The sequence below is a fragment of the Octopus bimaculoides genome, chromosome 7 (genome assembly GCF_046866305.1).
Source record: "Octopus bimaculoides isolate indiv1 chromosome 7, ASM4686630v1, whole genome shotgun sequence".
Lineage (NCBI taxonomy): Eukaryota > Metazoa > Mollusca > Cephalopoda > Octopoda > Octopodidae > Octopus > Octopus bimaculoides.
The window spans coordinates 92508425-92523787 of record NC_142934.1 but is presented as its reverse complement, the minus strand read 5'-3'; the positions used below and the strand labels follow the sequence as shown (position 1 = coordinate 92523787).

The 15363-nt window shown below is 39.4% G+C and overlaps 1 protein-coding gene across 1 annotated transcript in view; it reads left to right on the top strand.

The window, feature by feature from the left end:
* LOC106875816 (dynein regulatory complex protein 9) overlaps window positions 1-15363 on the top strand; it is a 144990-nt gene that overhangs the window by 1969 nt on the left and 127658 nt on the right. Inside the window, exon 2 of the mRNA XM_014924096.3 lies at window positions 11829-11958. Within this exon, the coding sequence (XP_014779582.1) occupies window positions 11829-11958 (130 nt within the window). The remainder of the gene's footprint in view (window positions 1-11828; window positions 11959-15363) is intronic.

The following is a 15363-nucleotide window of genomic DNA, read 5'->3' as shown; positions in this document are numbered from 1 at the left end:
GACTTTAAGAGTCCCTCATAGCGTGAGGCATTTACGTGTAGTAATGCCCTTAATATATATATATATATATATATATATATATATATATATATATATATATATATATATATATAGAGAGAGAGAGAGAGAGAGAGAGAGAGAGAGAGAGAATTCACAAAAAAACAAAAGACGAAGACAGGTAGTGTAGAAAACAAACAGATGTATTAGTATAACGCTCGAGAATTGAAAAAGTCTTTAACGTTTCGAGCCTACGCTCTTCCACAGAAAGAAACAAGGAGATGTGTGTAATGGCTAGCGATCTATCAATATATATATAACAAATACATTTACTGTAGTTAAGGGTATATAAAACGCACTTTATTCCAAAAAAGTATCTAAAAAATCACCTCGGGTCCCATACGTGAAGATGAGCTTCTTGTAAGGTTTAATGCATTAAAAATTATTTTTCCTGAGCATGCGCTGTTGAAATTACTTTGGGTTTAATACAGTGGTTCTGAACCCTTTTAATATCCAGGCCAGATCCAAACCTGGATTTTGTTGAGGGGCCACCGCCCCCCACAAAAGAAGTAAAACAAAGTTAATTAAAGAAAATGTTATTATATTTATAGAGAGAAGACCGTCATGGGCCGCCTGAAATATGCTTGAGAGCCGCATGTAAGACTTTTTGAATGGCATGCCTAGCGAAAAACTAGCTTGAATTTTATTAGTGCGGCCCACCTGATGATGAGTCATGTCTCATGCGGCCCGCTTCTCAAAAAGTGTTACACATACCTCTAGAATATAACCCATATGAATTGGTCAGTTAACCAAGCTTTGAATGGACATCATCAAACCGGGTCACTGTTAGACTTAGCAGTCCCCTCTTTATCCATTTACACCTTACCTCTGGAAAGTGGACCATTGGCCAGTGTTAATTAAGGTACACAATATTGTAAAAAATATTGGAATAGTCACGGATAGAACGCTTTCTATCACAGATCTGATCGATCTGGATTGACTTAAGTTAAACTAAACCAGTTTTGTCACCATAAAATAACCAATGCATTATAAATTAGTTTCAAATTATGGCACAAGGCCAGCAATTTCGGGGATAGGCTAAATCGATTACATTGATCCCAGTATGTAACTGGTACCTATTTTATCGACCCTGAAAGGACAAAAGGTAAAGTCGACTTTGGCGGAATTTGAACTCGATGTGATGTCGAACGCAATGCCATTTAGCACTATGTCCAGCAGGCTAACAGTTCTGCCAGCTCATCACTACTGCACTATGATATTGAAGAGTGTTTTGTTAGCCAACTGAGATGGATTCAAATCCTCCGGTGGATCAAAGATTGGACCCTACCAAGCAGAACTTACTGAAGACAACGCTCATTGAAAACGAACCGACCTTTGGGTGAAAGCAAATCCCAGTTATGATCACCATCCTCCTGTATTTTAAAGAGTATCTAGGAATATATATTTTTAATGTATCTTTGATCTTTTAAAATGGTGAGATGGTATTCGAGAGATGTTCGGCTGCTATTACTAGCAGGTCGGATGAAGTTCCGAAACGTTTTCCTAACAACCTAATGAGAAGGGAGAGCACTCTTACTGGCCTGTATACCCAAACGAAATCAAAATTATCGGACGTTGTTCACTTTTTGGCGCAAGAACCCCACCCAAAATACTCGCAACATGTTGCTAAGTGTATTTAGATGTAACAGAGACCCGCTCCACCGTTTCTTAGTTCTCGATCGAGCCGATCTTCCACACGGTCACAGAAATATAAATGTTTGGTGTTATGAGGGCGGCTGCGGGCAGAATTTTTAGCACCACTGGAAAATACGAAAACTAAAAGAAGCAGCACACATGCTAGGACACAATAACCTCCTAAGCAGACCGAGTGTAAATATGAACAACATATGGTAACCGGTATTAAGGAAAGATAGAAAAATATTAGATTTATAAGCCCTTAAATTCACCCCATAATTGCCCGCAAGCATATGGTGTAGTGGTTAAGAGCGCGGCTAAATAACCCCAAGATTCCGAGTTCGATTCCATAATAATGTTGATAATATCGAAAAATACCTTAGGAATGAGAACCCAGGTTCGAAATTTCCCCAAGACACCTGATGAAGGCTGGAAGGTATATCAGCCGAAACGTTGTGTTAACAAACAAAATGAGGACAAATATCCGTCAAACGTAAATAATGTGTAATATAATGTAAATATATATATGTATATATATATATATATATATATATATATATGTATATATATATCCCCACCATCGCTTAACAACCAATGTTGTTGTTTATATCCCTGTAACTTAGTGGTTCGGTAAAAGACTCTGATAGAATAAGTACTAGGCTTACAAAGAATAAGTCCTGGGGTCGATTTGCTTGACTAAAAGGCAGTGCTCCAGCATGGCCACAAATGTAGGATTGATTTGATCAACTAAAATCTCTTCAAGGTGGTGCCCAGCATGGCCACAGTTCAATGATTGAAATCGCTTTTTTCGTTTCACTTGGCACCAGTGAAGGCATGGCTGTGTGGCTAAAGAAGCTGACTTTGCAACCATGTAGTTTGGGGTTCAATCCCAGTGCATGGCAGCACCTTGGAGAAGTGTCTTTTACTAAAGCCCCTGGCTGACTAATGCTTTGCGAATGAAGCTGTCTGTTGGAAACTGTGTGGAAGCCTGTCACATTTACACACACACACACACACACACTCTCACATTTAAATTGTTTATGCATTTCTTTGTTTCTGTGCTGGACAACCAGTGTTGGTTTGTTTATGTCCCCATAACTTAGCAGTTGCGTTTCAGGAAAATAAATCAACAGAACAAGTACTAAAATTTTAAAAATAAGTCCAAGGATCAATTTGATTGTCTAAACCCTTCATGTCTGTGCCCCAGCATGGTCGTAGTTCAATCCCAAAACAAGTAAATGGTTAACAGTGCTGATTTTTAAGTGAATGGTCGTGATGTAGTGTATTGAATCAAATGTCACTCTTTGATTGGAACTGGTTTTATTGATTCCCAGGTGGATGAAGAGTATAGTCTACCCCAGTGGGATTTGAACTCTTCATGACTACTTTGTATTGATTTCTTATAAAAATAGACATTCTGTTTGAGAAAGAGGAATGAACCAAATAATGATTTTTTTTTCCTCCAGAAGATTTCTAACTCTTCTTGCTGCACAGGGAAACATCTGTATACAGATCATCATCATCATCATCATCATCATTGTTTAACGTCTGTTTTCCATGCTGGCATGGGTTGGACGGTTCGACTGGGGTCTGGGAAGCCAGGAGGCTGCACCAGGCTCCAGTCTGATCTGGCAGTGTTTCTACAGCTGGATGCCCTTCCAAACACCAACCATTCTGAGAGTGTAGTGGGTGCTTTTTTACGTGCCACTGGCACAGGGGCCAGCGGGGGCTGGCAATGACCACAATCGGTTGGTATTTTTTACGAGCCACCAGCACAGAAGCCAAGCAAGGTATATTTAGATATACGCTAACATGACAGAAGTAAATAGACACACCATAAAACATTCAAGTTAAAATAAATATAACACATAAAATAATGAAGAAGTGGCTTCCTTTTTGCTGTTCTGCCATAGTAACCAAGTTTGTGGAAATATCCAAAAGTTGTTGTGGGACTGACATAAATTGGTTCTGCTATGTCAGAGGCCTCACAATGAGGATTATCCTCCACACTTCACTTAACAAAGCAAAAGGTCCTGTCAGAGGGCCCTGATCAACCCGAAAAGTGTGATGTGGACTCCTTCCCCTCTCTGGGGAATTGTACAATCACTCTATTAACTGTAGAAAGCAAGATCCCATGGTTTTCTGTGATTTTACTCTAAGTCCACTTTCAGATTGACCCTCAATATGGCTGCTTCGAAATTCAGACAGTTCCAAGGCTTCTTTTGCACATGGCATGATTAAAGAGTCACATATGGAACCTGAAACATAAAAATGTCCATTAATAAAAAGAATGGCATTAAAAGACTTCCATGGCCAAGCCAGTCACCAGATATAAACCCTATTGAACACTTCTGGGGGCATAATGGACAGGAAACTTTGTAAGAAAGCATCCTCAAAGCCGGATCTTTCTTAGGGAAACTTGGCAAGAAATTCCCTAAGAGAATATTTATCATCTGATCAATAACATGCCTAATAGTGTCCTTGCATTGAAAAAATGCAAAGGGCATGTCGACAAAATAGTAAATGTTCACATTACAATAATTGATAAATGTATAATTTCAGATTAAAATAAATTTTAATAGTTATAAGGGTGTCTACTTACTTCTGTCATGTCTATGTATATATACATATATACTTAGGTCTCTCTCTGTATATATATATATATATATATATATATATATATATATATATATATATATATTCATATCTTATATATATGAATATCATCATCATCGTTTAACGTCCGCTTTCCATGCTAGCATGGGTTGGACGATTTGACTGAGGACTGGTGAAACCGGATGGCAACACCAGGCTCCAATCTAATTTGGCAGTTTCTACAGCTGGATGCCCTTCCTAATGCCAACCACTCAAAGAGTGTAGTGGGTGCTTTTACGTGTCACCCGCACGAAAACGGCCATGCTTGAAATGATGTCTTTTATGTGCCACCCGCACAAGAGCCAGTCCAGGGGCACTGGCAACGATCTCGCTCGAAAACCCTTCAAAGGCCAGTCAGGCGGTACTGGCAACGGTCACGCTCAAGATGGTACATCTTATGTGCCACCCGCACAAGAGCCAGTCCAGGGGCACTGCCAACAATCTCACTTGGCTTGCCGGGTCTTCTCATGCACAGCACATTTCCAAAGGTCTCGGTCAGTAGTCATCGCCTCGGTGAGGCCCAATGTTCGAAGGTCTTGCTTCACCACCTCAGCCCAGGTCCTCCTGGGCCTACCTCTTCCAAGGGTTCCCTCAACTGTTAGGGTGTGGTACTTTTTCATGCAGCTATCCTCATTCATTCTCACCACATGTCCAAACCAGCGCAATGGTCTCTCTTGCACCCCACAACTGATGCTTCTTATGTTCAGCTTTTCTCTCAAGATACTTACACTCTGACGGGTATGCACATTGACATTACACATCCAGCGGAGCATACTGGCTTCATTCCTTGCGAGCTTACGCATGTCCTCAGCAGTCACAGCCCATGTTTCACTGCCATGTAGCATGGCTGTTCGTACACATGCGTCATACAGTCTGCCTTTTACTCTGAGTGAGAGTCCCTTTGTCGCCAGCAGAGGTAAGAGCTCTCTAAACTTGGCCCAGGCTATTCTTATTCTAGCAGCTACACTTTCAGTGCACCCACCCCCACTACTAACTTGGTCACTCAGATAGCAGAAGCTATCGACTACCTCTAGTTTTTCTCCCTGGAATGAGATAGAAGTTGTTTCCTGTTTGTTTACAGTGTTTATTGCACCTGAACATCTGCCACATACAAAAACTAACTTCGTAGTTAATCTGCCTTTGATATTGCTGCACCTCTTATGTGTCCATAGCTTGCACCGGGTACATCTTATAGAGTTACTACCTACTCCTTTTCTACATACTGAGCAGGGCCATCTACCTGAAGGGGTTTGTGTTTTATCTACCTTCCTACTTGTTAGGATTTTGGTTTTTGCTAGGTTGACTCTAAGGCCCTTCGATTCTAGTCCTTGCTTCCACACCTGAAACTTCTCCTCTAGTTCAGATAGTGACTCCGCAATTAGTGCAAGGTCATCAGCATAGAGGAGCTCCCAGGGGCAACCTGTCTTGAATTCCTCTGTGATTGCCTGGAGGACTATGATAAATAAGAGGGGACCCCTACCTCTACCCGGAATTCATTACTGTACTCATTTCCAACCCTCACCTTACTGGCAGCATCTCTGTACATGGCTCGCACAGCTCTCACTAACCATTCTTCTATCCCAAGTTTCGTCATTGACCACCAGATAAGGGATCGGGGGACCCTGTCAAAGGCTTTCTCCATGTCAATGAAGGCCAGGTACAGAGGTTTATCCTTGGCTAGGTATTTCTCCTGCAGCTGTCTCACTAGAAATACGGCATCAGTGGTGCTTTTACCTGGCACAAACCTAAACTGCATCTCATCTAAATTGATTCGCTCCCTAATTAGTTGGGCTATGACCCTCTTCGTAACTTTCATAACCTGATCTAACAGCTTGATGCCTCTGTAATTATTTGTATCTAAAGCGTCACCTTTACCTTTGTAGCAGTTGACTATGGTGCTGCTACACCAGTCAGGCACAGGCTTGGCTGTGTGGTAAGAAGCTTGCTTCCCAACCACATGGTTCTTGGTTCAGTCCCACTGCATGACACCTTGGGCAAGTGTCTTCTGCTATAGCCTTGGGCTAACCAACTCTTCTTTGGCCTCCTTCTTCAACAGGTTTCATTTACTTGTAGGACTCAGTGAAAGCGCATGGCTCAGTGGTTAGAGTATCGAGCTTATGATTGTGAGGTTGTGAGTTTGATTCCCAGATAGGGCTGCATGTTGTGTTCTTGAGCATGACTCATTATTTCACGTTGCTTCAGTTCACTCAGCTGTAGAAATGAGTTGCAAGATCACTGGTGCCAAGTTGTATCGGCCCCTTTGCCTTTCCCTTGGATAACATCGGTGGCATGGAGAGGAGAGGCTGGTATGCATGGGCGACTGCTGGCCTTCCATAAACCACCTTGCCGGGACTTGTACCTGGGAGGGTAACTTTGTAGGTGCAATCCCATGGTCAGTCATGACCGAAGGGGGTATCCTCAGTACTCAATACTTCCTTATATAGCACTCATCCTCCATGCACACCACATGTTCAGACCAGCACAGCCTTCTCTCTCTCTCTCTCCCTCTCTTTCTCTCTTACATATTACACCTGATTCCTCTTATACCCAGTTTTTCTCTCAGCTCGTTTGTACTTGGGTGTTCATGCAGACAAGTAGTTCTCATTTCTAATTAACACTCATTAATCAATAGCTTGTTTAGTGGGAGTTATTATTTTTATTCCATAGAAATCATTAACAAAGAGAGGCACTCTTGGAAAACGTCTCATTAATGTTCGTTGGGAACAGAACATTGAATTAGAGTAAATATGATGGCACTAAGCCATATCCAGAAAATTCACCTTAAAATATTTTGCCCTTTGGAAAATTTGCCTGAGGAAATTTCACCATAGAGGAAGCAGACTGTAAACTAGAAAACTCATTTTAAAGAAATTACCTTTCTGTAATTGGAAGGTTAGCAGATGAAGTTGCATCATCATCATCATCATCATCATTTAACGTCCGCTTTCCATGCTAGCATGGGTTGGACGATTTGACTGAGGACTGGCGAACCAGATGGCTACACCAGGCTCCAATCTAATTTGGCAGAGTTTCAACATTCGTCCTAAACCAGGACTGCCATGTTATGATTGGTCAAGAAAGATCACACGGTGTCGTGGTTTGATGTTGGTATATGGGTAAAAGTTAGTTGGAAAATACTGCATGGTGAACAGGAAATTAACCATGTGAAGGACTGGAAATAGACCATGTGGTGGATAGGAAATCAGTCATATGTATGGTAGAGTTTCTACAGCTGGATGCCCTTCCTAACGCCAACCACTCCGAGAGTGTAGTGGGTGCTTTTACGTGCCACCGGCACGAAGGCCAGTCAGGTAGTACTGGCAACGGCCAGTTAATATTTTTCTTTTTGTAATTTAAAAAAAAATTTTTATGCTGAATTTGTCTGTGTTAAAAATGTTTATGGTGAAACTTCCTATAACCAGTGCTGAGCAAGGAAAGCTATGGGCTGCTGACTTTCAATGCTGTAATTTTTTCCTCTGGCTCAGCTGATAGGCACATTCCCTTGTATGTCATTTTTAGGCAGCATGCGTTGAGATGCATACAGGTTTTAAAAAAATTATGAAACTTTATTTTTTAAATTTTATCACAAAAATTTCTTGTAAAGATGTAAATGTGTAAATTGGAAGTTCAGAAAGTAAGAACTACCTGTAGATATTTGATTAAACTGAGCAATTAATTTTATTTTTTAATTATTACATGTATTTGTTAATGATAGTTGATTATTACATATGATAGTTAATTGTGTTTAAATAGGATTCTTACTGACCAATCACAGGTTATTTCAATAAGATTCCTGTGAATGGTTTTTTTGAGTGCAAGAAATAGTAGAAGATTGTCCCTCATTGTGGCTCTTTTCTGCAGGGAACACTTTTAAGGAATACAGACAAATGAAATACTGAGATTTATCATATTTAAGATGTTGGAATTTTGTGCCTCTGTGTAGGAAGAAAAGAATCAAAGAATAACGGCATTTAGTGCAGTATAACTTTATCATATCCAGAAAGTTTGCTGAACTACTAAGTTATGGCGACGTAAACACACCAACATCGGTTGTTAAGCAATGGTGGGGTGACAAACACACACACAAACACACACACACATGATGGACTTCTTTCAGTTTCCGTCTACCAAATCTACTCACAAAGCTTTGGTTGGCCTGAGGCTATAGCAGAAAACACTTGCCCAAGGTGCCATGCAGTGGGACTGAACCCGGAACCACGTGGTTGGGAAGCAAGTTTCTTACCATATACATACATATATATATATATATATATATATATATATATATATATATATATATATATATATATATGATGGGCTTCTTTCAGTTTCCCTCTACCAAATCCACTCACAAGGCTTTAGTTGACCTGAGGTTACAGTATTAGGTTGTTCCAAAAATAATGACTGATTACAGAAACATAATTTTATTTTGGAAAAATTGACGATAGAAATGTTTTGATTAGTCAAAGTATGACCCGTGAACATCTATGTATCTCTGCCATTGATCAATGAGATTAATTATGCTCCATTGATAAAAACTTATTGGCTTTGATGCTAATAAATCTTTGAAAGCTGATTCCATCTCTGGTTTGGACCTGGAAGTTTTATCACTTAAAAACGTGTTTAAATGCTTAAAAAAATGGTAGTCAGTGGGGGAAAGATCAGGAGAATATGGAGGATGTGGTAAAGTCTCGTATTCCAAGTCTGTGAGTCTCTGCAGCATCATTCTTGCAACATGTGGCTTTGCATTATCGTGGAGCAGAATTAGGCCACACCGATTTCAGTTTTTGCAAGTGAGCATGCATTTCAGCGAATTGATTGCAGTAAATCTCTGCTGTAATGGACAACACAAATTGCAGACCACCAGACAGTTACCATAATCTTTGGCTTTGGGAAATGTTTGGGGGCTCATCACGATCAAGCCATTGACCTGATTGTTTATGGTTATCATAAAGGATCCACTTTTCGTCACAAGTGACTATTCGGTCAAGAAAAGGATCATTAGTGTTTCACAGAAAGAACATTGAGCACACTTCAAAACGCCAAAGTTTTTGATTTTCATTGAGTTTATGTGGTACCCATTTATTGAGCTTTTCCACCTTACCAATCTTCTGTAGATTGCATGAGACCATTGCAATACTAACATCAAGTGCCTGAGACACTTCTCTGACACTTTGACATGGGTTTTGTTCAACAATTGCTTTCACTTGTTCATTATCCAGATTGCATGACCATCCTCTACCTTCTTCATCTTCAAAACTCTCATCACCACTATGGAATTTCTGAAACCACCTTCGTACTGTGCAATCACTTGTGGACCCTTCTCCCCATGCTCTGTTGATATTGGCAGCAGTTTGGGAGACATTGTGCCCAAGCTTGAACTCATGCAAGAAGAATAAGCGAAGGTCCTTTTTTGTCATGTTCATATTTAAAGGTGCCTATGTTTCAAGAATGTTTTCTGTCTGAAATAAGCAGAACATTATTAAAGAGCATACATCAATTATAAAGTATGTTGAAATTCACCTAAAATATAAGTAAAATACTATGATAAAATTGTGTTTCAAAACACAACACTTAAAGTGGCCATTATTTTCGGAACAACCTAATAAAAGACCCTTGCCCAAGGTGCTGCAGAGTGGGATTGAACCTGGAACCACACAGCCACACCTACGCCTATATATATATGTATATATATGGGGCAGGGTCTTTTTATGTCTCCATAGCTAAGTGGTTTAGCAAAAGAGACCAATAGAATAAGTCCAGACTTAAATATAAGTACTTGGTGGGGTGTGTGATTTGTTTGACTAAACTCTTGAAGGAGGTGTCCCAGCATGGCCACAGTCCAGTGGCTGAAACAAGTAAAAGATAAAGGAAGAAACAATAGATGTCTGATAAATGGGTTTCTTTTCCTGAAGCATAAGATTCTAAGAAAAAGGTCAGTGACTTTTCACTTTCTCCTGATGAAGTAATGAAGGAAAAAACAAAACAAAATACAAAATGAATGACAACAAATTTTTGAGTCTAGATTAGTAGATTCTAAATCTGAAATGCAACTAATCCAATCAGTGGTTTTCGCAATTTCTTAGAAGTTCAAACTTTAAAATGTTCAAGGGTAATATTTCTGTATCAATGATTCAGTGCAAGTTCTAGCAACTTGCTAAATTAAATTACTTCAAAGATTAGCTGAAATTATATTATTAGAAAAAGCTAATTAGAAAATAAAAATAAAAATAATAATAACCAAAAATAACTAGGATAAAGAAATATATATATATAATTAGTCAGAAAAACAAGTTTTATCTAATTTCATTAGATAAAACTTGGAAAATTCTCAGAAAAGAAAACTTTGATAATGTATTTAATTTTGTTTGTTCTTACCTATAAGAAAATGGTAAATTAGCAGAAATATATTAGAGAATCTGATGGAATACCTTGTGGTAATTGTGACAGGTTTCACTTCTCTGAATTTGAATGGCATAGTGGTCAGTTTTGTCTTTTAGCTTTAAACAATAAAGAACTGGTCAAAGAATGAGGTTGACTCTTCTTTTTTTTCTTTCACTCTTCCACACAACTCTCTCTCTCTCTCTCTCTCTCTCTCTCTTTCTCAGAATTACTTAAAACAACAAAATTGTGTGTCCTTTTATCTTCTGCTTGTTTCAGAATTTTAGGTGAACAAATCAACCCCAGCTGATGAATTTTAGGTGAACAAATCAACTCCAGCTCTTAGATTGTTACTTATCCTATCAGTTTCTTTTGTTGAACTGGTAAGTTACAGAGATGTAAACAAACCAACACCAGTCATCAAGCAGTAGTGGAGAGACAAACTCAGACACAAAGATACACATGCATACACACACACACACACACACACACACACACATATATATATATATATACATATATATATATATACATATATATATATATACATACATACATATACACACACACACACACACACATATATGAGCGTGTGTGTTTCGTTCCCAAACAACACTTACTTTAGTGCTGTTGACACTGCCGGATTGAATGGTACTACCTAGGTGTCGAAACCATAATGATATCTGTGGGGACATCGTCTCCAGCTGGCAATGCGACACGATCTGTGTCCTTATATTTTCAAACAAGGGAATCTAGCACCCCCACTCAGCTCAAAACAATATCTGTGTATCATGATTTCTGAGTTATTTCCCTTCATCAGCACAGAATAATTGTTCGGGAAATAACCTGGAAATTGCGATACACAGATATTGTTTTGAGCTGAGTGGTGGTGGTGGTGGTGGTGGTGGTGGGGGGGGGGGCTAGATTCCCTTGTTTGAAAATATAAGGACACAGATCGTGTTGGAAAGCCATTGGAGACGATGTCTCCTGGGGCTAAATTACAGCAACATTCGTCCTAAACCAGGACTGCCATGTTATGTTGGCAAACAATCTTTACTCTGATAACATCTCTGTTTTACTTTTTGTTATTTTGTTTTTAGTTCCATTGTGAAAATCAAAAGTTTGGAGTCCATATATTTGGTCACTATATTAAAAGACTGCGTTAATCAATTTGCTATTCTTGGTCACATCATGCCTGACACTTTTGAAGGGACCTCGCAAGAAAAACAAGTAAGTCATAGATTTATGCCTTTTATATATATTATATGTAATTGTTTTTATTGTTTATTTGTTATTTGGACTGTGGCCATGCTAGGGCACCATCTCAAAGGGTTTAGTTGACCAATAACCACTTTTTCAAGTATGACACATATTCTATCAATCTATTTTGCCAAATCGCTAAGTTATGGAAACATAAACAAACCAACACTGGTTGTCAATCGATGGTGGAAACACATACACACACATGATAGGCTTCTTTCAGTTTTCATCTTTTGTTCATCTGACAGACCTGGTTAGGGTGTGCTACTCTGCAAAACTAGTCTAAGCTTAAGTACTTTAGCACATACTTTAGCTACCTCAATTACCTTATTTACCCATTCCTCTGCTAGAGGTATGCCAACAGCTCCTACTCCATTGCCCCTTTCAGAAGAATTTATACCTATGCCTATTGCTAGTGAGGAACCTGGCTGAAGCTCCACTCCATCTCACTTCTTGGATGCAACACACATCAACATGTCGCTATTCAAGCATTTCACCAATCTCACCAGACCTACCTTTCAATGTACCTACATTGATAGTGCCAAATCTGAGGGAATGTAAGAGGAGGCAGGTGGTAACATGGGGATGGGGAACTGCGGCTTTTGGCATCTGTTTGTCAACAGACATGTCATAGCAGTTGTCCTCACATTTAATCCATCATCATTCATGTTACACTGCTGCCTCCACTGGAAGTGGGTGCTATTCGAGCATTAGTACAAGTAGTATTAGTAGAGATACAAGTAAATACATGCATTAATTATTGTCACCTCCGTTGGTGGTGGGTGCCATATGCCAGCATTAGTACAAAGCAATGTAAATACAAGTGCAGGCAAGTTAGATAAATAGATAAGATAAGGGTAGTTAATTCATTAGATATGGATAATTGGCTGATTAATTAACAAAACAATTAAATTAAGTACTGCATAGTCATGTTCAGTTTTGTTTTCTTTGATGCAAATTAGCAAGCTACTGTGCTTGTATTGCAGCAGTGAGGGAGCCACTACTGATGGAGGTAGGAGAAACGGGTTGCCGTGAAAGGTTTCTGGTATAGATGATGGTGACAGGCAAGGGCAGGCACACCGTGGATAAGGAAACATCAGGAAATGAAAGCTGAAACATTGGGAAATGGAAACCATGCTGGTGGTTTCCAAAACAGAATACAACAACTTGGGCTACAAGCCAACTTTAATGAGGTGGAGTAGATAGGACGGAATAGGTAGATATCCATCAGGACAATGTCAGAGTCAAAGCAATAAGGAAGAGAGATGGGCGACTTAGGTGGGTTTTACGCAGTGACAAAAGGAAGAGAGAAGGGAAAGCAATAAATTACAATGAAATCAAATGGAATTAGATTAAATTAAGATGGGTCAGAGTCAGCTGGGTAGAATAGAATGTTTGTGTAGATTAAGAGGGGAAGCAAACAAATCCAACTTATTGTTATTGTTATTTATTGTGCATTTTGTGAACAATAATGTCATTGGTTTCTGATAAGACTACAGCAGCTGGTTCACAGCATTTCAAATGGCAAGAGTGATAAGAGAGTATTTATGCAGCTTGGGTTGAGTAACACATGACAAGTTGCTTTTGTTTTGACACAATGCTCTATCAGTTTATCACAATTGCAGAAAGCAGTCAGAGATATGCAAATGCTCAGACACACACACACACACACACACACACACACACACACACACACACACACACACACACACACACACATTCATTTATTCTCTTAGTATTTGTAGTCACACACACATACATAACAAGCACCATGTCAGTTACGACGACGAGTGTTCCAGTTAATTTGATCAACAAAACAGCTTGCTTGTGAAATTAACATGCAAGTGGCTGAGTACTCCACAGATGCGCATACCCGTAAGGTAGTTATCAGGGAGATTCAGTGGGACACAGAATGTGACAAGGCTGGCCCCTTTCAATTACAACTCATTTTTGTCAGCTGAATGATTGGTGGGGGGGGGGGGGCAAAATGAAATAAAGTGACTTGCTCAAATACACAAGAGCCACCAGGAATTGAACACATGACCTTATGACTGTGAGCTGAATACTTTAGCCATGTGTCTTTGCTAGACACACAGACATACAAACACAGACACTTATATCTGTTATATGTTTGAAAAAAATTTGTGTGTGAAGTTTGTCTCCTCCTCCTCCTCCCACTCATTCCCTCCTGCTACCATAGCACTAAGTTTTATTGTAACCCTAACCATTCCTGCTTCTTGTTGACCACTTTGTTACTTCAAGTCTTTAACTTTCCTTTCTGGGGGAAGTGGTGTGTGTGTGTGTGTGTGTGTGTGTGTGTGTGTGTGTGTGTGTGTGTGTGTGTGTGTGTGTGCGTGTGTGTGTGTGCGTGTGTGTGTGCATGTGCGTGTGTGTGTGTATTTTGTTGGTGACAGTCAATTGTTGACCCTGGTGCAAAAGTTGACCCTGGTACTTTATTGGTACTTTATTTTATCAACCCTGAAAGGGTGGAAGGCAAAGTTGACCTTGGTGACATTGGAACTCAAACATAAGGAGCCACGAGGAACTGCTGCTATGCATTTAGTCCAATTCATTAACAGTTCAGCCTGGTTACCACCTTAATAATAATAATAATAATGATAATGCTTTCTACTATAGGCACAAGGCCTCAAATTTGTGGGGAGGAGACTAGTTGACCCCAGTGTTTCACTGGTACTTATTTTTATCAACCCTGAAAGGATGAAAGGCAAAGTCAACCTCGGCAGAATTTGAACTCAGAATGTAGTGATGAGTGAAATACTACTAAGCATTTCGTCCAGCGTGCTAACCATTCTGTCAGCTTCCCAACTTTATAATGAAAATAATAATAATAATAATAACAAGAACACTCAGAGAGTGCAAACCTCTGCCAAGGCAACACCAACATTCTCTCAACGATCAGCCGGAGATGATTTTTAAAATGAGAATATCTGAAATAATCTCGACTACTCTCACAAACGAGAAAACTAAACAATGAACCCGACACTCTCAAATATTAAGTTAAAAAAAACCAGAAAAAATAATTCAGAATCCTTGTCCGGTGCCAAATTGATCCCAAAATCTAATCGGTTTGTGTCAGTCATGAGGCCAAACATCCCTGAAAGTTTCATCTGAATCCATCCAGCAGTTCTTGAGATATCTTGTCCACAGACAAACAAACACACATAACTGAAAACAATACCTCCGCCTTCGCTAAGGCAGAGGTAATAACAATAATAATAATAATAATAATAATTATTATTATAATCTTTTCTGCTATAGGTAGAAGCCCTGAAAGTTTTAAGGATGGTGGGTCTTGTCAATTACATTGACCCCAGCTCAACTGGTACTTATTTTGTCAACCCTGGAAGGAAGACA